This window comes from Saimiri boliviensis, chromosome 14 (assembly GCF_048565385.1).
Source record: "Saimiri boliviensis isolate mSaiBol1 chromosome 14, mSaiBol1.pri, whole genome shotgun sequence".
In the NCBI taxonomy this organism is placed as follows: Eukaryota; Metazoa; Chordata; class Mammalia; order Primates; family Cebidae; genus Saimiri; species Saimiri boliviensis.
In genome coordinates, this window is record NC_133462.1 from 36,610,620 (window position 1) to 36,631,780 (window position 21,161).

Sequence of the window (21,161 nt, forward strand, 5' to 3'; positions counted from 1 at the left end):
TACTGAATTTGGGGTTTTTCAGTTTGGAGGCTTTTTATGGACTCGGAAGCACAGTGCTTCCTTTATGTTTGCGCACTCTACTGACTTTGGGCATCTCTCTTAAATTTGGGGGGGTCTACTGAGTTTGGAGAGAAGACAAACCAAGTTTGGAAAGCCTATTGAATGTGGGGTTCTACTCAGTTCAGGAGGCTTTTCAGCTTGGATTTTTTTTGCTTATCTTTTGAGACAGAGTCTGGCTATGTCGCCCAGGCTGGAGTGCAGTGGTGAGATCTCGGCTCACTGCAACCTCTGCCTCCTGGATTCAAGTGAGCAGCTAAGATACAGAGGTTTTTTGCTTGCTTGTCTGTCTGTTTGTTTGTTTGTTTGTTTTTGAGATGGAGTCTCCCTCTATTTCTCGGGCCAGAGTGCAATGGCGAGGTCTTGGCTCACTGCAACCTTCGCCCCCGGGGTTCATGCAATTCTCCTGCCTCAGCCTCCCGAACGGCTGGGATAACAGGCATCCACCACCACACCCGGCTAATTTTTTGTATTTTTAGTAGAGATGGGGTCTCACCGTGTTGCCCAGGCTTGTCTCAAACTCCAGACCTCAGGTGATCCACCTACCTCGGCCTCCCAAAGTGTTGGGATCATGGGCATGAGCCACTGCGCCCAGCCAATTTTTTTTATTTTTAGTAGAGACCGGGTTTCACCATGCTGGCCAGGCAGGTCTTAAACTCCTGATCTCACGTGATCTGCCAGCCTCTGCCTCCCAAAGTGTTGGGATTACAGGCATGAGACACCGACGCCATGCCTAGCCCCTGGAGGCTTTTAAAGTTTAGAAGGGTTTTAAGTTCACAGATGATTTTAAGTGTTGGGTTCTATAGAAGTTGGGGGTTTCACAGAGTTTGGGGGCATCAGGAATGAGGTGCACTTGCATAGAGTGACATTGACCTTTGGGGAGTTGAGAGTCAGAGTCCCTGGAAAAACATGAGCAACAGGACCCAAGTTCAGGGAGAGCCCCCTCTCTACCCCAGGGGTCCCCCCCACCAATCCCACGTGCTGCCCCTCACTCACCCAGGAATGTTGTGGAAATGTACTCTGAGACCTGGTTGCCTGACCTGCTCATTTCTGACAGGTGTGTGAGTTCACGGTTCAACATCCTCTTGAACTAAGGTGAAGGAGTCAACAAGGAAGAAATGATGGGGGAAGCACGGTGATGGGGAGGGTATCAGTCTTTCCTGAGAATGCCTGAAGACCCCATGAGTCCCTCCTATTTTTCTGCTCGGCCAACAGAGCCCCTGTGAGGCTACTGGTTGGGGGGGGGTCAGCCCTTCCTCTCCTCCCAGCTCTGGATGGAGGTCCCCAGGTTTGGGGAGTCATGACCAGCACAACCCTTCCTGCGTGAGGAAAGAGGGGCTTCCCTCCCCATTTCCCTCAAGGAGGAGCCAGAGGGGCACCTGTGGAAGGGAGGGGCTCCTGCCTAACAGGGAGCCAATGGGGAAGCAGGAGAATCCCGTCACCATGGCGATGGGAGTCTCCTTAGCAACTCCCCCTCCAACCAGCTGCTGAGCTGGGGAAAAGGGGGGCAAGCGAAGGCCCCTTAACCCCTGACTTCCCAGAGCTGCCCCTGATGCAAGTCTTCCCAGACAGGGACCCCATTCCTGGGGGTCCTGGGTCCTGGCCCCCAGGTCAGTTTGGGAAAAGGGAACGCGGTAACCAAACTCTGGGGGACAAAAAGCTTTGGCCAGGACAGGGGAGAATGGTGAGCTGAGGAAATCCCAGTTGGATCATTCAGGGGAGGGGGAGGGGCGTTCCCATCATAGCCCCCTCTCCCCCAACCCCAGAGTGGTAGACAGATGCACAGATGAACAGAATATACCCAAAACCTGGCTTGGAGGCCCCTCCTGGTCCCCCCATGTCACTCTGCACAGGCCTCTGCTGTGACATTGTACACAGAGGAGAAAGGGCATTGGCGCCCCACCCCCAAGCTCTGCCACAGCACCCCAAAAGCAGGAGCAGACTCTGTCCAGGGAGGCATGAGGGTTACTCAGCAGGAGGGGTGAGCCTGCATGGCTCATGCTGGGACAGGGCACTCCCTCCTCCCAGTGCCACCCAGAGACCCTGAGTACAGAGACACACATCCACACAAGATGGACCCACAAAATCTCACACAACCACACACACAGTCATAGGCTCTCAGTCCTACAGAGCGTCACACAGCCCAGACACACAGATCAAAGGGTATGCAAAATAAGGTAGTCACTGACATTTGGGGTCACATGTCCCCAAAATATCAGGCAGTTCTAGGCTCAGACACACAGCCCAACACACAACACCATGGTCAGAGGCAGATGATCTCAGACAGGGCCACACCGTGACCCAGGCAAACAAGCCTACAGTCAGGCAGACACACACACACATCCAGGCACTGACACAGTCACACCCAGTGAGGGACCCACAGTCCCCCCGCCCAGGAAGAGTCACACACCTCCAGTCACCCGCCATCCACACCCAGCCCTGGCCACACACAGAGACTGTCACAAGGCTTCGTCTCCAGGCCACACACGTGCACAGCTACACACACAAGCCCACACCAGGGGCCCAGCTGGCCGGGATGCCTGCCCACCCACTACCCTGCACCCTCCTACCTGGTCCCACCAGCCCACCAGCCACGGCTTGGAGCAGGTCTCGCAGAAGAAATCCACCAAGGGCATCTTGGAGACTTAGCCCGCCTGGGGCTGTTGCACACAGAGGCTGGGCTTGGGGAGTCCCAGGGTTGACGACCACCCAGGAGGGGGTGCCGGGCAGGTGGGTAGTGGAAGGGGGAGCCGCGGAGGGGCCTGGGCCGGCCCAGCAGGGCTGGGGGCTCCCTTCCCCTCCGCGCTCCCGGCGGCAGCCCTGGTTACATGGTCCGCCAGGCCTGGGCCCCAGTGGGCCCCCACGCAGCGGTGGGTGGAGGCGGTGGGGGGTCCGTGCCCATGGGAGGGAGGAGGACAAGGGTCCCAGGAGGAGGCTGCAGAGCTCCTTGTGTGCACCCGTGTGCGTGCGTGTGTGCTCACTGCAGCACTGGCAGACTGCATGGGATGTCAGGTGGTGCTGGGGGTGGGGGGGGCGTTAAAGGGGCATCAGAGCCCCACGGGCCTCAGCCAGACCCAGGTGGGCTGTCCCTGTGAGGACACGTCCCTTCCATGGACAAACCCAGAGACAGAAACACACACCCACTGTACACTCACAGATGTACAAATACCCTGAGACATACCTTCCAGGGACACCCACACACATCCAGGTACTTGACACTTGAATACACACAGATACCCAAATACTTTCTGCTGTACACTTACACACACACACACACACACACACACACCCGAGGCAGTGACAACTCAGATGTCCAACACATTTATAGGTCCACAGCTGAGCATATAGCAGATGCCTCCAGACACACCCCATCCAAGGGCACAGACCCACATCTACGGACAGACACTGATGCCAGCCACACTTACAGACACACACTAGGCACACCACAGACACACTTTTCAACCATTATTAATATCCATTGACCTTGGACACAAACATACCCTGACAAATCCATAAGGATATACACTCACAGATGCAAAAATTCACACACACACTCAGACACCACTCACTCAGGAAGAAACACCCTCAGACCCATACCCAGAGACACAGCCACATTTCAGTTGCTTGACCCACGCTCAGGGACACAATTACCCTCGGACTGGTATGTTCCCATACAAGCCTCCACCCACCAATTAAGCACCCCCCCACAACAAAGACACTCCCACCTCCAGATCATGTCTTGATACGCACCCACCCACAAGGGCTGCTACTACTCTCTCCAACTCCAGGAAGTATCACTCACACATACTGCCTGTTTTCTGAATGGTGTCCCCTGGGGTTGTGCAGTACACAGTCTGTACAACTGTACATGGGGGCCTTGCACTCACCCCTGCAGCCCTGCAAACACACACATTCACAAACACACAGAGCTACACACTCAGATTCCCATCTGGTCCAACTCTCCCCTGCAGACGTGCGCACCCCTCTGGTACAGCCCCACATACCCATAGCCCCGCATAATCAGCCGTGCACACCTATACACCCTCCACAGGTACACACTGGCATGCCATTCCTTAGAGTCCACTCCCAAAACACCAGCACTGCAGATGCATAGCCAAGAGACCAGCAGCTACACAGACCCACAGCCACAGATACACTCCCACAGATCATAAAAGCGTAAAACCCCCCAACGGAATCGGTCACCTACTGACATCTGTATAACCCGGCGGACACACCCCCCAACACACACTAGGCTCCTCCAGCCTTGGGGAAAGTCCGAATCTACAGGAGCTTAAGCCTTGAAGCTGCCGCCCAAGGACTGGCCCCACCCAGGGACTGACCCCATCCCATAGCCCCTACCCATAGATTGGCCCCGCCTCATGAGCCATGCCCAATAGTTGGCCTCGCCTACAGGCCCAACCTAATGGTTGGCTCCACCCACAAGGCCCATCCCCACCAGCCCCACCCAGAGATTGGCCCTGCCCTAATCAGCCACGCCCAGTAGCTATCTCAGCCCACAGGTCCAGCCTAGTGGCTGGCTCCATCCGCAGGCCGTGCCCACTGGTCCCATCCAGTGGTTGGCTCTACCCACTGGTCCCGCCCCCACCGGCTCCACCCAGGGTTCTGCCCACCACCTGCGCACCTTGTGGGAGGCCATCTCGCTGACCGAGCGATAGGTCTGCATGGTCTCCAGCTGCTCCAGACACCAGTCCAGCTCCTCCAGCGTCTCCCGGGCCAACTGTTGACACGTTTCTTCTGAGGAAGGAGCAGCCAGGATGGCGACTAAGAAGGTCTATAGGCAGAAGCCCAGAGGCCCCAGCCCGCGGTGACAGGGTTCACCAGATGAATGGACTGCTGGGTGGGGAAGGGGCTGAGGGATCCCCAATGGGGCAGCAAGAGGGGACCGTTCCCACCCCTCTGGGCTTAGCTACCTGACAGCGTGGCCTTGCAGACAGGGGTGGGGCCGCCCAGCGGGGACCGCCTGCAAAAAAAATGGGGCTGCAACGTCAGCCTGGGTCCCCCCACCAGGTCCCACCCTCCCCCTTTCCATGAACAGTGCCAATTTTCATTTTTCTGTGTTTTTTTGTTTGTTTGTTTGTTTGAGACAGAGTTTCACTCTTGTTGCCCAGGCTGGAGTGCAATGGCGTGATCTTGGCTCATCGCAACCTCCGCCTCCTGGGTTCAGGCGATTCTCCTGTCTTAGCTTCCCGCGAAGCTGGGATTACAGGCATGCCCCATCACACCTGGGTAAGTTTGTATTTTTAGTAGAGACGGGATTTCTCCATGTTGGGCAGGCTGGTCTCGAACTCCCGACCTCAGGTGATCTGCCCATCTCAGCCTCCCTGTAATGCTGGGATTACAGGCGTGAGCCACTGCACCCGGCCAATTATCATTTTTCTGAATGCTCACTCTGTCTTAGGGATGCTGCCATGTCCTCTGCTTGCAGCCTCAATGAGCCCCAGAAAAATCTGTTACAGATGCAGAAACTGAGGCTCAAGGAGGTGAAACAGCTTCTTTAAGACCACATGGCTGATCTGCCTTAAGGTCAGGTCCTGGGTTTCCAAGGTCTCTGCTCTCCTGACTAACTCCCTACAAATCCTCCAAGCCCCAAGGATGTCTATGTCCCCCACCCCCCGAAGAACTGGCAGCTCTCAGCCACACCTCTTGCCCTAAAACAAAATAAGAACCACTCCTGTGTATTGAGCACTTACTATGTGTAGGATGATATTCTAGCATATTCTAGACATCATCTCTCCTCACAGCAGTTATCTAAGGGAGGCATGATTGTCATCCCCACTTTACTATCCTATTTATTTTTTGAGCCAGGTCTTGCTCTGTCACCCAGGCTGGAGTGCAGTGGTGGGAACACAGCTCACTGCAGCCTAAACCTCCGAGTCTCAAATGATCCTTCTGCCTCAGCCTCCTGTGTAAATGGGAACCACAGGCACATGCCACCATGCTGGGCTAATTTTTTTTTTTTTTTTTTTTTTTTTTTTTTTTTTTTTGGTAGAGACAGGGTCTCACTTTGTTTCCCCCAAGCAGGTCTTGAAATCCTGGGTTCAAGTGATCCTCCTGCCTTGGTCTCCCAATGTGCTGGGATTACAGGCATGAGCCAGCAAGCGTGCCTGTGATCATCACTTTATAGAGGAGCAATAGAAGCCCCATGAAATGCCATCTGCCCAGCAACTGGGTGTCAAGGCCCAGGGTGGCCCTGGGAGCTGTGGCTGTGGCCTTACCACCATGCATCCAGACCCCCACATATTTATAAAAACCTCTGGGCAGGGCACGGTGGCTCATACTTGGAATCCCAACACTTTGGGAGGCCAAGGTGGGTGGATCACCTGAGGTCAGGAGTTCAAGACCAGCCTGGCCAACATGGTAAAACCCCATCTCTTCTAAAAATACAAAAATTAGCCGGGTATGGTAGCGCATGCTTGTAATCCTACCTACCCAGGAGGCTGAGGCAGGAGGATCACTTGAACCCAGGAGGCAGAGGTTGCAGGGAGCTGAGATCGTGCCACTGCACTGCAGCCTGGGTGACAGAGTAAGACCTCATCTCAAGAAAAAACAAAACCCTGTGTCTTAGGTCCTTGAGCTGCAAAGGTTCTCTGGCTCTCTGGAAGCTGTTGTCTGAACAGAGGTTCAGAGAGGTCACCTGCCTGCCCAAGGTCACACAGCAGGGCTGAGAGCAGAACCTGGGAAAGCGTCACCTATGATCACAGCTGTTGCAGCTCAGCCTTCACTTACTTGTTACTGGGAATGGGCACATTGGTCAGAAGTGAGAAGTTGCTGCGTACGCTCCGGAGACTGGCCAGTACCTGGGATGGGAAATGGCAGTGAGGAGGGGGTGCTCCCAAGACCAGCAGCAGGGCTGGGCCCTGCCCTCAAGTGTGGTAGAATGTTGGAACCTCTATTCTCCTTAACCATTTGGGGAGGGGGTCTCACCTGAGCAAATGGTGTTACGATGAGGTCTTCAGCGTGCCTGTGATTGAGGACAGAGGCAGGTCAGGGGTCTGCAGAAAAGCAACTCTCTGGGGTGGATGCTCTGTGAGGCTGGCCCCAGGGAGGCTGAGAGGGAGGGAGGGGGCTTTGTGGGGCCCAGGGAGAGGACACTTATACTGCATAAGGGTGGACATGTGTCCAGGGCTGATCATGGAAGAAATGGCAGTCAAGGAGTGTGGCTCAGGTGGGTCGGGATAGAAGAGAGAAAGTGGTGAAAGGGAGAGAGACGAGAGGTGAATATGGTTTTTTTTTTTTTGGAAATGGAGTTTCGCTCTTGTTACCCAGGCTGGAGTACAATGGAGCGATCTCGGTTCACCGCAACCTCGGCCTCCCGGGTTCCGGCAATTCTCCTGCCTCAGCCTCCTGAGTAGCTGGGATTACAGGCACGTGCCACCATGCCCAGCTATTTTTTTGTATTTTTAGTAGAGACGGGGTTTCACCATGTTGACCAGGATGGTCTCGATCTCTTGACCTTGTGATCCACCCGCCTCAGCCTCCCAAAGTGCTGGGATTACAAATATGGCTTTTGTTTGTTTGTTTGTTTTGTTTTTTTTAGACAGAGTCTTGCTCTGTCACCCAGGCTGGAGTGCGGTGGTATGATCTCAGCTCACTGCAAACTCTGCCTCCCTGGTTCAAGCAATTCTCCTGCCTCAGCCTCCGAAGAGGCTGGGATTACAGGCATGTGCCACCTCGCCCCACTAATTTTCGTATTTATTTATTTATTTATCTACCTATTTTTTACCTCCCTGCCCTCTCCTAATTTTTGTATTTTTAGTAGAGACAGGGCTTCACTATGTTAGCCAGGCTGATCCCAAACTCTTGGCCTGGAACAACCCACCCACCTTGGCCTCCCAAAGTGCTGAGATTACAGGTGTGAGCCACCGTACCCAGCCCCCACTATTTTAATATATTTTTTAATGAAAGAACTGAGGCCGGGCACGGTGGCTCACACCTGTAACCCCAGCAGTTTGGGAGGCCACGGTGAGCAGATCACCTGAGGTCAGGAATTCGAGACCAGCCTGGCCAGCCTGGCAAAACCCCATCTCTACTAAAAATACAAAATTAGCCAGTGTGGGTGGCGGGCGCCTATTGTCCCAGCTACTTGGGAGACTGAGGCAGGAGAATCGCTTTAACCCAAGAGGCGGAGGTTGCAGTGAGCTGAGATCGTGCCACTGTACTCCAGCCTGGGCGATAGATTGAGACTCCGTCTCAAAAAAAAAAAAAAAAAGAACTGAGCCCTTTATAGAAGGGACAGAGGGCTGCTTACCCTTCACTGGGGAAGACAGGTTGGGGGTTGCTGAGCAGGATGGGGGTGGGTGTCCCCTACTCTTTGCTGGGAAGGGCAGCTTGCAGCAGGACCAGGCCTGGGGGAACTGGGATGTGGGGAGGGGCATGCTCACGCCTCGCTGGTGACCGATGAGTTCCGGGACATGGTCTTGGGTGACATGTCATAGTCACTGTCTGAGCGGTACAGGAAGGATTCCCGGCGCTGGCTGGTGGCCGCCCCAGCGTGGAGCACAAGTCCTGGGCTCGCCTGCGAGTCCAGGGGGCTTCGGCCGGGAGATGGTGTCGGTCCATTTTCTGCATCGAAGCTGCAGGGGATGGGCGAGAAGAGGGGTCAAGAGGCTGAAACGGTGTTAAGGTCAAGAGGAATGAGGAGGCCAGGCGCGGTGGTTCACACCTGTAATGTCTGTAATCCCAACCCTCTGAGAGGCTAAGGTGGGTGGATCACTTGAGGTCAGGAGTTCAAGACCAGCCTGGCCAACATGATCTCTACTAAAAATACAAAAATTAGGCCGGGCGCAGTGGCTCACACCTGTAATCCCAGCACTTTGAGAGGCTGAGGCGGGTGGATCACGAGGTCAAGAGATCGAGACCATCCTGGTCAACATGGTGAAACCCTGTCTCTACTAAAAACACAAAAAAACTAGCTGGGCATGGTGGCGCATGCCTGTAATCCCAGCTACTCAGGAGGCTGAGGCAGGAGAATTGCCTGAACCCAGGAGGCGGAGGTTGCAGTGAGCCGAGATTGCGTCATTGCACTCCGGCCTGGGTAACAAGAGAAACTCCATCTCAAAAAAAAAAAAAAAAAAAAATTAGCCAGCTGTGGTGGCGGGTGCCTGTAAACCCAGTTACTTGAGAGGCTGAGGCAGGAGAATTGCTTGAACCCTGGAAGTGGAGGTTGCAGTGAGCTGAGACTGCAGCACTGTACTCCAGCCTGGGCGACACAACAAGACTCCATCTCAAACAGAAAAAAAGAAGAGGAAAGAAGAAGAAACCAAGGGAATTCCTGGCAGAGATTCAGGTGGAGAATTTTTGTTGTTGTTGTTTTGATACATGGTCTCTCTCTGTGGCCCACGCTAGAGTAGTGCCGTGACACGATGTCGGCTCACTGCAACCTCCGCCTTCTGGATTCAAACAATTCTTGTGCCTCAGCCTCCTGAGTAGCTGGGATTACAGACATGCACCACGATGCCTGGCTACTTTTTGTATTTTTGGTCGAGTCAGGATTTCGCCATGCTGGCCAGGGTGGTCTTAAACTCCTGGCCTCATGTGATCCACCTGCCTCATCCTCCCAAACTGCTGGGATTACAGGTGTGAGCCACCACGCCCGGCCAAGTGGAGGATGTTAACGAAAGACACACAGGAGGCAGCAGCAACATGGTGCTGGAGAACATGAAGGAGAGGTGGACTGAGGCACCCAAGAGTGGCAAGGGCAAGAAGAAGTCCAAGACAGTCAGCAAAGACCACTACATCTCCACGATGTTCCTGCGTGGGGACTCGGTCATCATGGTCCTGTGGAACCCACTCATCGCTGGCAAGTAGGAGCCACCTATCCCTGTCAGTCAACAGAACTCACTCCCCTGTCCTACGGAGACCGCTGCCGCTGGTGTTGAGAATAATAAAGCTCTGTGTTTTTTTCTTAAAAAAAAAAAAGAAAAGAAAAGAAAGAAAGAAAGAAAGAAACACAGATACCCTAAAAGTGATGGGAGACCCAGAACTGCAAAGATGGAACACTTGTTGAGCACCGGGGGGCACCCGTCCCCACTGCTGTGCTGGGGACAGCGAGGCCAAAATATGTGGGACCATTCACTCTTTCCTTTGCACCTCAAATCAGCCTTGCTGCCAACATTTATCCAGAATGTGTCTACTTCTCACCCACTCCTTGGCCAGCTCCCCTCATCCCTAGCCAGGACCGGCTGCATTCACCTCTACCCTGGTCCCTCCATCTGTTTTCAAGCCCTCTTCCTTCAACGGCCACCAGGGGGAGCTTGGGAACACCTAAATGAGGTCCAGTCCTCCCTCTGCTCAGAACCTTCTATGGATCCCACCTTACTCGGCAAAATCCAAAGTCCTAACTGCAGCTCACAGGTCCTGTCCCATGACTTCCCCTTTCCCCCACATTCATTCTGCTCCAGCCACAATGGCTTCCTCACTGTTCCCTAAAAATCTGAGACACAGGCCAGGCGAGGCGGCTCACACCTGTAATCCCAGCACTTTAGGAGGCTGAGGCGGGTGGATCACTGGAGGTCAGGAGATCTCCACCAGCCTGGCCAACATGGCAAAACTCCATCTCTACTAAAAATACAAAAATTAGCCAGGTATAGTGCTGGGTGCCTGAAATCCCAGCTACTTGGGAGGCTGAGGGAGGAGAATCACTTGAGCCCAGGAGCTGGAGGTTGCAGTGGGCTGAGATCTTGCTACTGCACTCCAGCCTGGGCAACAGAGGTAGACTCCATCTAAAAAAAAGAAAAAAAAAAAAAAAAATCTCAGACACAGTCTTGCCTCAGGGCCTTTGCACAGGCTGTTTCTCCAGCCCAGATTTGCAGCAGCTCCTCCTTACCTCCTTCAGGCCTCTGCTCAAATGTCACCACCACAGAGAAACCTCCCCTGAGCAACTCAGCCAAAATTTCAAATTTCAACCTTAATACTTTTTTTTTTTTTTTTTTTTTTTGAGATGAGGTTTTGCCCAGGCTGGAGTGCAATGGCGCCATCTTGGCTCACCGCAACCTCTGCCTCCCAGGTTCAAGTGATTCTCCTGCCTCAGCCTCCAGAGTAGCTGTGATTGATTATAGGCACCTGCCACCATGCCCAGCTAATTTTTTAGTTGTTTATTTATTTATTTATTTATTGAGACAGAATCTCGCTCTGTTGCCAGGTGCCAGGCTGGAGGGCAGTGGCGCAATCTCGGCTCACTGCAACCTCCATCTCCTGGGTTTGAGTGATTCTCCTGCCTTATCCTCCTGAGTAGCTGGGACTACAGGCATGCGCCCCCACACCCAGCTAATTTTTTATATTTTTATTAGAGACGGTTTCACCATGTTGGCCAGGATGGTCTTGATCTCTTGACCTTGTGATCCACTCGCCTCAGCCTCCCAAAGTGCTGGGATTACAGGCATAAGCCACCACACCCGACCTTATTTATTTATATTTTAGGAGGGAGCCTCACTCTGTCACCCAGGCTGGAGTGCAGTGGCGTGATCTTGGCTCACTGCAACTTCCGCCTCCTGGGTTCAAGGGATTCTCCTGCCTCAGCTGCCCAAGTAGCTGTGATTACAGGTACATGCCACCATACCCGGCAAATTTTTGCATTTTTAGTAGAGACGGGGTTTCACCATGTTGGCCAGGCTAGTCTTGAGCTCCGTCTCAAGTGATCCACCTGCCTCCACCTTCCAAAGTGCTGGGATTACAGGCATGAGCCACTGCACCTGGTCCATTATATATTCTGGATACAAATCCCTTATCATATATTTTTCTCCAAGTTTGCAGCTTATCATTTAGTGGTGGAGTCTCACTCTGTTGCCCAGGCTGGAGTGTGTGCAGTGGCGCTGTCATGGCTCACTGCAGTCTCCTGAGATCTAGGATCCCCCAACCTCAACCTCCCATGTAGCTGGGACTATAGGCACCTGCCACCACACCCAGATAATTTTTGAATTTTTTTGTAGTAATGGGGTCTCCCTATGTTGTCCAGGAGAGTCTGTAACTCCTGGCTTAAGAGATCCTCCCACTTTGGCCTCCCAAAGTGCTGGGATTACAGACAAGAGCCACTATGCCTGACTGGAAGCTTGTCTTCTTACATTTCTGTTTTGCTTTGTTTTGTTTTTGACACAGGGTCTCACTCTGTTGCCTAAGCTGGAGTGCAGTGGTGTGATCTCGCTTCACTGCAACCTCTGCCTCCTGGATTCAAGCAATTAATTCTCCTGCCTCAGCCTCTCAGGTAGCTAGGTCTACAGGCGCCCACCATCAAGCCCGGCTAATTTTTTGTAGTTTTAGTAGAGACAGGGTTTCACATGCTGGCCAGGCTGGTCTCAAACTCCTGGCCTCAAGTGATCCACCCACCTCAGCCTCCCAAAGTACTGGGATTACAGGCGGTTGGCAGGCCTAGCAGATTTCAAACTTATCTTTTAGTCAAGAGACTAAGAAAAGTCTTATGCTGACTCTCCACCAGCTGACCTAAAGAGGGGAGCGGGGGGCTCCTATCCTCTCTCCCTCTCCACTTCACCCAGTCAGAACAGAGCCTGAAATCTACCTGCCAGTCTAACCCCAAAGACTATTCAATGGGGAAAGAACTGTCTTTTCAAAACGATGGTGCTGGGAAAACTGAAGAAGCCGCATACAAAAATTAACTCAAGGCCGGGCAATGTGGCTCACGCCTATAATCCCAGCACTTTGGGAGGCCAGGGCAGGTGGTTCACTTGAGGTCAGGAGTTCGAGACCAGTGTGACCTACATAGTGAAACCCTGTGTCTACTAAAATACAAAAATTAGCTGGGTGTGGTGATGGGCACCTGTAATCCCAGCTACTCAGGAGGCTGAGGCAAGAGAATCGCTTGAACCCGGGAGGTGGAGGTTGCAGTGAGCCGAGATGGTGCCACTATGCTCCAGCCTGGGCGACAGAGCAAGACTCCCTCTCAGAAAAATAAAAAATAATTAACTCAAAATGAATCAAATACCTAAATGTAGGAGCCAAAACTATAAAACTCTTAGCAGCTTCACAACATTAGATTTGACAATGATTTCTGGGATTTGACACCAAAGCACAGGCAACAATAGCAAGTGGACTTCATCAAAATGAAAGACTTTTGTGTATCAACAGGCACTATTCTGTCCATGCCTATAATCCCAGTGAGTTGGGAGGCGAGATGGGAGGATGGCTTGAGGCCAGGAGCTTGCTGCCAGCCTGGGTAATATAGAGAGATCCCATCTTTTTAAAAACCTTTTTTAATTAGCCAGGCATGGCAGTGTGTGCCTATAGTCCCAGATACTAGGAGGCTAAAGCTGGAGGATCACTTGAACCAGGGAAGTTTGAGGCTATAGTGAGTAAGCTGTGATCACACCACTGCACTCCAGCCTGGATGACAAAGGGAGATCTTGTTTCAAAAATAAATAGGCTAGGCGCAGTGGCTCATGCCTATAATTACAGCACTTTGGGAGGCCAAGGCGGATGGATCACTTGAGTCTAGAAGTTTGAAACCAGCCTGGGCAACATGGTAAAACCCCGTCTCAACCAAAAAATACAACCAAAAAAAAAAAAAAATTAGCCAGGCATGGTGGTTTGCGCCTGTAATTCCAGCTACTAGGGAGGCTGAGGTGAGAGAATCACTTAAATCTGTGAGGCAGAGATTGCAGTGAGCCAAGATTGCACCACCGCACACTAGCCTGGGTGACAGAGTGAAACCTTGGCTCAAAAAAAAAAAAAAAAAAAAACCCCGCAAGTTCAAGCAATTCTCCTGCCTCAGCCTCCAGAGTAGCTGAGATTACAGGTGCACGCCACCACACCCAGCTAATTTTTGTATTTTTTAGTAGAGACGGGGTTTCACCATATTGGCCTGGCTGGTCTCAATCTCCTGACTGTGATCCACCCACCTCGGCCTCCCAAAGTGCTCGAATTACAGGTGTGAGCCACTGCACCCGGCCATAACTGGCCTTTACTGGTGTCCTGTTTCCCAATTGCTCTCCCTTCCAGACAGCTGGTCTCTTCACTCCAAGAGAAGGGACTATGCAGCCAGGGGGCACTCCTACCTCCATTCACCCATCTGTCAGTCTCTGACCTGCTTCCTGGGCCTCAGATTGGAGCTCCAGAGAGACAGCTTGTTGAGGGCCTGGACTCCTTGAGTCCCTGAGGTCACATCACCTCCTCTCCCACCTGCTGCACTCTCTGCTCTACTGAGTAGGTCTCTCTGCTGCTCCGATTCCTCTCAACTCAGAAACAATCCATTCCTACCTGGTGTTGAGAGAACAACTGTAACACCCATCAAAAATGTCTATAGGCCAGGGGCAGTGGCTCACACCTGTAATCCCAGCACTTTGGGAGGCTGAGGCGGGCGGATCATAAGGTCAGGAGTTTGAGACCAACCTGGCCAACATGGTGAAACCCCATCTCTACTAAAAATACAAAAATTAGCCGGGTGTGGTGACGCATGCCTGTAGTCCCAGCTACTCGGGAGGCTGAGGCAGGAGAATCGCTTGAACCCAGGAGGTGGAGGTCATGGTGAGCTGAGATCACACCATTGTATTTCAGCCCGGGCAACAAGAGCAAAACTCCGTCTCAAAAAAAAAAAAGGAAGAAAATTCTGACACAGGCTACACCATAGATGAACCTTGAAAACGTTATGCTCACTGAAATAAGCCAATCAGAAAAAGATAAATAGTGAAATAGTGCACAGGAAATTCCACTTCTATGAAGTCCCTGGAGTACTTAAACTCGGAGACAAAGAAGAGTAGTCGCCAGGGGCTGGGGAGACGCAGAAATGGTATGTTTGTGCTTAAAGTTTCAGTCTGAGAACATTAAAAAGTCCTGGTCGGGTGCAGTGGCTCACGCCTGTAATCCCAGCACTTTGGGAGGCTGAGGTGGACGGATCACGAGGTCAGGAGATCGAAACTATCCTGGCCAACATGGTGAAACTCTGTCTCTACTAAAAATACAAAAATTAGCTGAGTATGGTGGTGCATGCCTGTAATCCCAGCTATTTGGGAGGCTGAGGCACAAGAATCGCTTGAACCCGGGAGGCAGAGGTTGCAGTGAGCTGAGACTGCACCACTACACTCCAGCCTGGGTAATACAGTGAGACCCTATCTTAAAAAAAAAAAAAAAAAAAAAAAAAAAAAAAAAAAAAAAAAAAACGAAGAAAACAATGGGTAAAATGGTAAATTTTGTGATGTATATTTTATTGTAAACAAAAAACTTCATAGAATGTAAACTTAAAAGGGTAGGTTTTACTATACATTAACTTTTTCAAGTAAATTTTAAAAAACACTCTTGGCTGGTCATGGTGGCTCATGCCTGTAATCCCAGCACTTTGGGAGGCCGAGGTAGGCGGATCACAAGATCAGGAGATTGAGACTAGCCTGACCAACATGGTAAAATCCCATCTGTACTAAAAATACAAAAATTAGGGCATGGTGGCATGCACCTGTAATCCCAGCTACTTGGGAGGCTGAGGCAGGAGACTTGCTTGACTTGAATCCGGGAGGCAGACATTGCAGTGAGCCAAGATCACATCACTGCATTCTAGCCTGGGCGACAGAGCAAGACTCCATCTCAAAAAACAAAAAGCAAAAAGACACTCTTAAAGTGAGATACTCATAGATCATCAGCTTGGGCCTTTGATGATAATGTCCATTTATTTATTTATTTATTTTTGAGACAGACTATCGCTCTGTCATATCGGTCGGAGGGCAGTGATGTGATCTCAGCTCACTGCAATCTCTGCCTCCCAGGCTCAAGCAATTCTCTTGCCTCAGTCTCTCAAGTAGCTGGGGCTACAGGTGCATGCCACCACGCCCGGTTAATTTTCATACTTTTAGCAGAAATGGGTTTCACCATGTTGGCTAGGCTGGTCTTGAACTCTTGACCTCACGTGATCCACCTGCCTCAGCCTCCCAAAGTGCTGGGATTACAGGCTTGAGCCACCTCGCCTGGCCAATAATGTTCATTTTTAAAAAATTTTTATTTTTGAGATGCAATCTCACTATGTTGCCCAGGCTGGAGTGCAGTGGTGCGATCTTGGCTCATTGCAACTTCTGCCTCCCGGGTTGAAGCAATTCTCTGCCTCAACCTCCCATGTAGCTGGGATTACAGGCACACACCACCATGCCCTGCTAATTTTTGTATTTTTAGTAGAGGTGGGATTTCACCATCTTGGCCAGGCTGGTCTTGAACTCCTGACCTTGTGATCCACCCATCTTGACCTCCCAAAGTGCTAGGATTACAGGCATGAGCCACCACACCCGGCCGATGATGTCCATTTATTGAGCACCTGCTGTGTCGTGGGTGCCAGATTAGATCCTTTCAGGCATAAAGTAATAATAACAAGACATTATATTGAGTGCTTGCTGTGTGCCTGGCACTATGAAAGTGGTTTATACACATTAACCCATAGAGGGCTCCAACCCACTCTACAAATTAACATATAGTATGTCCTCTTAACATTCCCATGCCTAAGGAGACAAGGGGTTGGTGGCTTCACTGTCTGAGAACCATGTCCCGTCTCTAAGGCCCAGGGTAGACTTTTTTCAGCTCCAGAGAAGGGGAGAAGAACATAGCTACACATAGAGGATGCCTCACCTCCAACTCCCCGGCCCAGGAATTTAAGCCGCAGTTTAGGAAGGTGAGACCCTGTTCCCAACCGGGTGCCCTGCTAGCATCCCAGGAGATCCACCAGCCCCAAGGGACTCAGCTCACGTCATCAGGAGCCCAGAGGCCTGGATGGGAAGAGGATGCTCCCTGGGGCCCTGCTGTTTGTGCTGTTTGTGCTGTTTGTGCTTCAGGAGCAGATGTGCCCTGGGCTGTGAAAGGACAGAGGAGAGGAAACGGGGCTACAGAACTGCTGCCTCGGAGATAGTGGGGATCGGGAGAGCCAGGGCCCGCTATGCCCCAGAATCAGACCCCTGAGCCATGGAGAGTCACATTCCCTGGCTTGTCACTGACTGCTCAGGGTGGCCCAAAGTTAGGCCAGAGGCCACTCCAGTGACATCCCCATGGGCTCCAAGGCTGGGACCCAGAAACAGGGGTAGCTGGCAGCCTTACATCACAGCCACATGCCCAGACACTCCATTGGAGGTGAAATGACCTGCCCAAGACTCCCCCTTAGGAAGGCTAATCATTTGTGAGGTGTGTGTGTGTGTGTGTGTGTGTGTGTGTGTGTGGTTTGTGTATGTTGATACAGGGTCTTGCTCTGTCACCCAGGCTGCAGTGCAGCCATGCAATCATGGCTGCACTGCAGCCTCTACCTCCCAGGCTCAAGCTCTCCTTCCACCTCAGCCTCCCGAATAGCTGGGACCACAGGCACACACCACCACACCCAGATAGTTTTTGTATTTTTTTAGCAGAGACAGGGTTTCACCATGTTGCCGAAGCTGGTATTGAACTCCTAGACTCAAGCAATCTGCCTCCCAAAGGCTCACCCTCCCAAAGTGCTGGGATTATAGGTGTGACCACTGCACCTGGCCTCAGGCTGACCATTTGGTGACGCTTTTTTTTTTTTTTTTTTTTTGAGACAGAGTCTCGCTCTGTCACCTGGGCTGGAGTGCAGTGGTGCAATCTCAGCTCACTGCAACCTCTGCCTCCTGGGTTCAAGCGATTCTCCTGCCTCAGCTGCCTGAATAGCTGGGATTACAGGCATTCGATATCATGCCCAGCTAATTTTCGCATTTTTAGTAAAGATGGGGTTTCACCAGGTGATGCTCTCAAATGAAGTTGCTACCTGTTTCCCCCTCTAAGCGGCCCCTAGACCTGCCCACCAGGGCTCCTGGGAGCACGAAATTGGGCCTGTTGAGGACTGTGCAGTCCAGAGACAGTCTAGGCCTTGGGGATGGCTACTGCAGGGACTGATGGGAAACAAACAAGTTGGAAGAGGGAGCAAGCGAAAGGAACACATGCTCATGCCTGTTGGAGGATCACTTGAGCCTGGGAAGCAGAGGTTGCAGTGAGCAGAGATGGTACCGCTGCACGCCAGCCTAGGTAATAGATGGGGACCTTGTCTAAAAAAAAAGGAAGGCCAGGCACAGTGGCTCACACCTCTAATCCCAGTACTTTGGTGGGAGGCAGAGGCAGGCAGAGCACTTGAGGTCAGGAGGTTGAGACCAGCCTGACCAACATGGAGAAACCCCATCTCTACTGCAAAAATTAACCGGGCATGGTGTTGGGCACCTGTAATCCCAGCTACTTGGGAGGCTGAGGTAGGAGAATTGCTTGAACCCAGGAGGCAGAAATTGCAGTGAGCCGAGATCGTGACACGGTACACCAGTCTGGGTGACAGAGTGAGACTCCGTCTCAAAAAAAACTACTTAAGTGAAGGCCACACACTAGGCATTGTGCTATGCTATAACATGCATTAATGATCCATTTTCCAGACAAAGAAACTGCGGCTGGGTGCAGTGGCTCACGCCCGTAATCCCAGCACTTTGGGAGACCGAGGCGGGTGGATCACTTGGGTCCAGGAGTTCGAGATCAGCCTGGCCACCATAGAGATACCTCATCTCTACTAAAAATACAAAAAAAAAAATTAGCTGGGCCATGGTGGTGTATGCCTATAATCCCAGCTATTTGGGAGGCTGAGGCACGAGAATTGCTTGAATCTGAGAAGCAGAGGTTGCAGTGAGGCAAGATCGCTCCACTGAGCTCCAGCCTGGGTGACACAGAGAGACCCTGTCTCAAAAAAAATAAAGAAAGAAAGAAACTCAGGCTCATAAAGGGTGAATACCATGATTATTAGTAGTAGAGAATGGATTTCTTTTAAAATTTATTCATTTTGTAGAGACGGGTTTTGCCATGTTGCCCAGGTTGGTCTCGAACTCCTGGGCTCAAGCCAAAAACATTCTCCTGCCTCAGCCTCCCCAAGTGTTGGGATTACAGGCGTGAGCCACTACACCAAGACTAGAATGTGGATTTGAACCTGAGCAGCTGAGCTACAAAGCTGTGTCGAGAGTCTTCCCATGGGGTACACACAGCAGGCAGGCCTGGTGTCTACGCCGCTCCCTGAGCTTTTCCACCTGACTCACTTGTAGGTGGTGCCAGGCAGCCTTTATGGAAAGGTTTGGCATTTGCTTTGTGAAGGTCACACAGAGGTTGAAGGCGGGTGCTGGTGTGTGTCTCCCAGGCAGGCACATGGTGCCAGGTGACACAGCTGTCTGGGGGGCTGAGTTTGCAAGAAGGGATAGGGTAGGTAAGAGTCTGGGGGAGGGTAAGGTCTGTGTGCCTTGGGCACTGCACATAGACATCTCTGTGGCATCGCACGTCTGCGTGTGTGAGCAGGGGCTGGGTGTTCATGGGTGTCTGTCTGCATCTCTGTGTATTTCTGAGTCTGGGTGACTTCATGAGACTGTCGCACTGATACTGTGACAGTCCCTGACCCCTGTGTGGGCATGAGGTCCGTTCCTGTGTGTATCTGGTGCAGGTGGGAGTCCAGCTCGCAGGAACATGCGTGAGCTCTGGGTGTGTATTTTGGTGATAGTGTGTCTCACTCTCACCCCCACTGTGGGGGAATGCAGTGTAGACACAGATGTGCGACGGGTGGGCCAGGGTTGCTGCGGTCTGTGTGCCACCTGTGTGTGGCCATGAGTCAACTGCAGGGTCCTCCTGGTGCAGCCAGGAGACCCATACCTAATACGGTAAACACCAGGTGACCTGGATTGCCCCATGTGTGGCCGTGTGTGTGTGTGTGTGTGTGTGTGTGTGTGTGTGGTGTGTGTTAGAGACCACAGGACAGGAGAGAGCAAGAATAAGGCTAGGAAGCCCCGAGAATTCTGAGAACTTAAAGACCACCCACAGGCCCAGCTCAGCCCAGATTCTAAACAACCTCCAGGCTCCCAGAATCTGCCCTCCCCACCCCCGCCCCAGCTTAGTTTTCCGCCTGGCCGTCCCAGCAGGAGAGGGGGTGGGGAAGGTAAGGCTGGAGACACTGAGCCAGGCAGGGACTTAGGGACCTGGTTCTAGGCCAGTGGCCTGGGAGTGGAGCTCAGGTGACGCTGGACACCCATATTTGCAGCCAAAGTGAACGCTGGAAGCCCTGGTTTAGGGGCACAAAGAGAGTGCCGGGTCCTACCTTGGATAGGCAGGAATGGGGAAAGGACCTAGCACCAACTTTGGGGGCTGCCACCTTCAAGAGGCCCTCAGAAGCACCCCCGGCCTTTGGGGACAGGAAAGGCTGTGGGGCCCCAGCCAGATCCTGGACGCCACTTAGGGGACTCACCCAAGTAGACTCAGCACCCCACCCCCAACCCCCAGCACAGCCAGTGCCCTCCGGTATTAAAATGACTGACTGGCCATGGGCCACCCACCTGACAGTTCTGCCCAGAGGGTGCCGACGGGTGTCCTCATCGCTGAAGGAGAAGTGGGTCAGGGACTCGGGGCCCGTGGGGGGCAGTGACAGGGCAGGGGGCCGGGGTCGGCCCCGGGGCACTGCACCGGAGCGCATGGGAGCCAAGCGCCGTCGTCTGGGCGCGCATGGGGACGGCGGCAGGGCGGTGAGGCGCGCGCTGGTGGCCAGGCCCAAGGTGTCTGCGGCCTCCACTGCCGGCACCGCCTCCGCGACTCTGGTGACCCCCCCACGGGACAAACTTGGGGGGTCGGGCTTTCCTGCGTCTGCACGGGGGAGGGGGGCGCACAGGCGCTCTGTACGTCTCCCCCTGCAGGGGTCCTGCGGAACTGTGTGCACACTTCCCCACGCCTCCACCTCTCCCCTCCCCGCCCCCCGCCCCCGTCCCCGTCCCCTCCCTCTCAGGCCTCTGGGGTGTCCCGGGGCTCCAGTTTCCCGGCTCTGGGCCCGCCCTCCTGCCACCGTCTCCGGCCCCGCCTTCCCCCCCCACCCCGCCCCTGCCCTGACGTGGAGCTGGGCCCGCGAGGTCTCTGATCGCCGTGCGCCCCCGGGTGACATAAACCCAGGGGAGGGGAAGGTGCAGCTGTGGAGAAGTGAGACAAAACAGAGACAGAAGAGACAGAAGTGGAGACAGAGACTCAGGACGCAGGGAGAGAGAGACCCGGAGAGAGGCAAAAATTTCCCTGCACACACCCTGCGGACCCCGCGAGGGGCTCCCAAAGGCCCCAGCCCCTCCTCCTCTTCTGTCCCCGCCCCATTTTGTTCCCAGGACCAGTCGCTGGGC

General features: G+C 53.0%; 1 protein-coding gene across 5 annotated transcripts in view; it reads right to left on the reverse strand.

Moving 5' to 3' along the window:
• Positions 1–21,161, reverse strand: part of PDE4A (phosphodiesterase 4A) — a 50,982-nt gene that overhangs the window by 12,983 nt on the left and 16,838 nt on the right. For 3 of the 5 annotated variants that reach the window (XM_074384635.1, XM_039466236.2, XM_074384636.1), the window contains 6 exons: positions 8,460–8,651; positions 7,003–7,039; positions 6,805–6,875; positions 4,989–5,038; positions 4,700–4,812; positions 1,054–1,147 (listed from right to left, as the gene is read on the reverse strand). In XM_074384635.1, the coding sequence (XP_074240736.1) occupies positions 1,054–1,147; positions 4,700–4,812; positions 4,989–5,038; positions 6,805–6,875; positions 7,003–7,039; positions 8,460–8,651 (557 nt within the window). Of the gene's footprint in view, positions 1–1,053; positions 1,148–2,627; positions 4,385–4,699; positions 4,813–4,988; positions 5,039–6,804; positions 6,876–7,002; positions 7,040–8,459; positions 8,652–20,339; positions 20,723–21,161 lie in introns of those variants that run through there. The other 2 variants (XM_039466237.2, XM_010349635.3) reach the window with 2 other exon arrangements.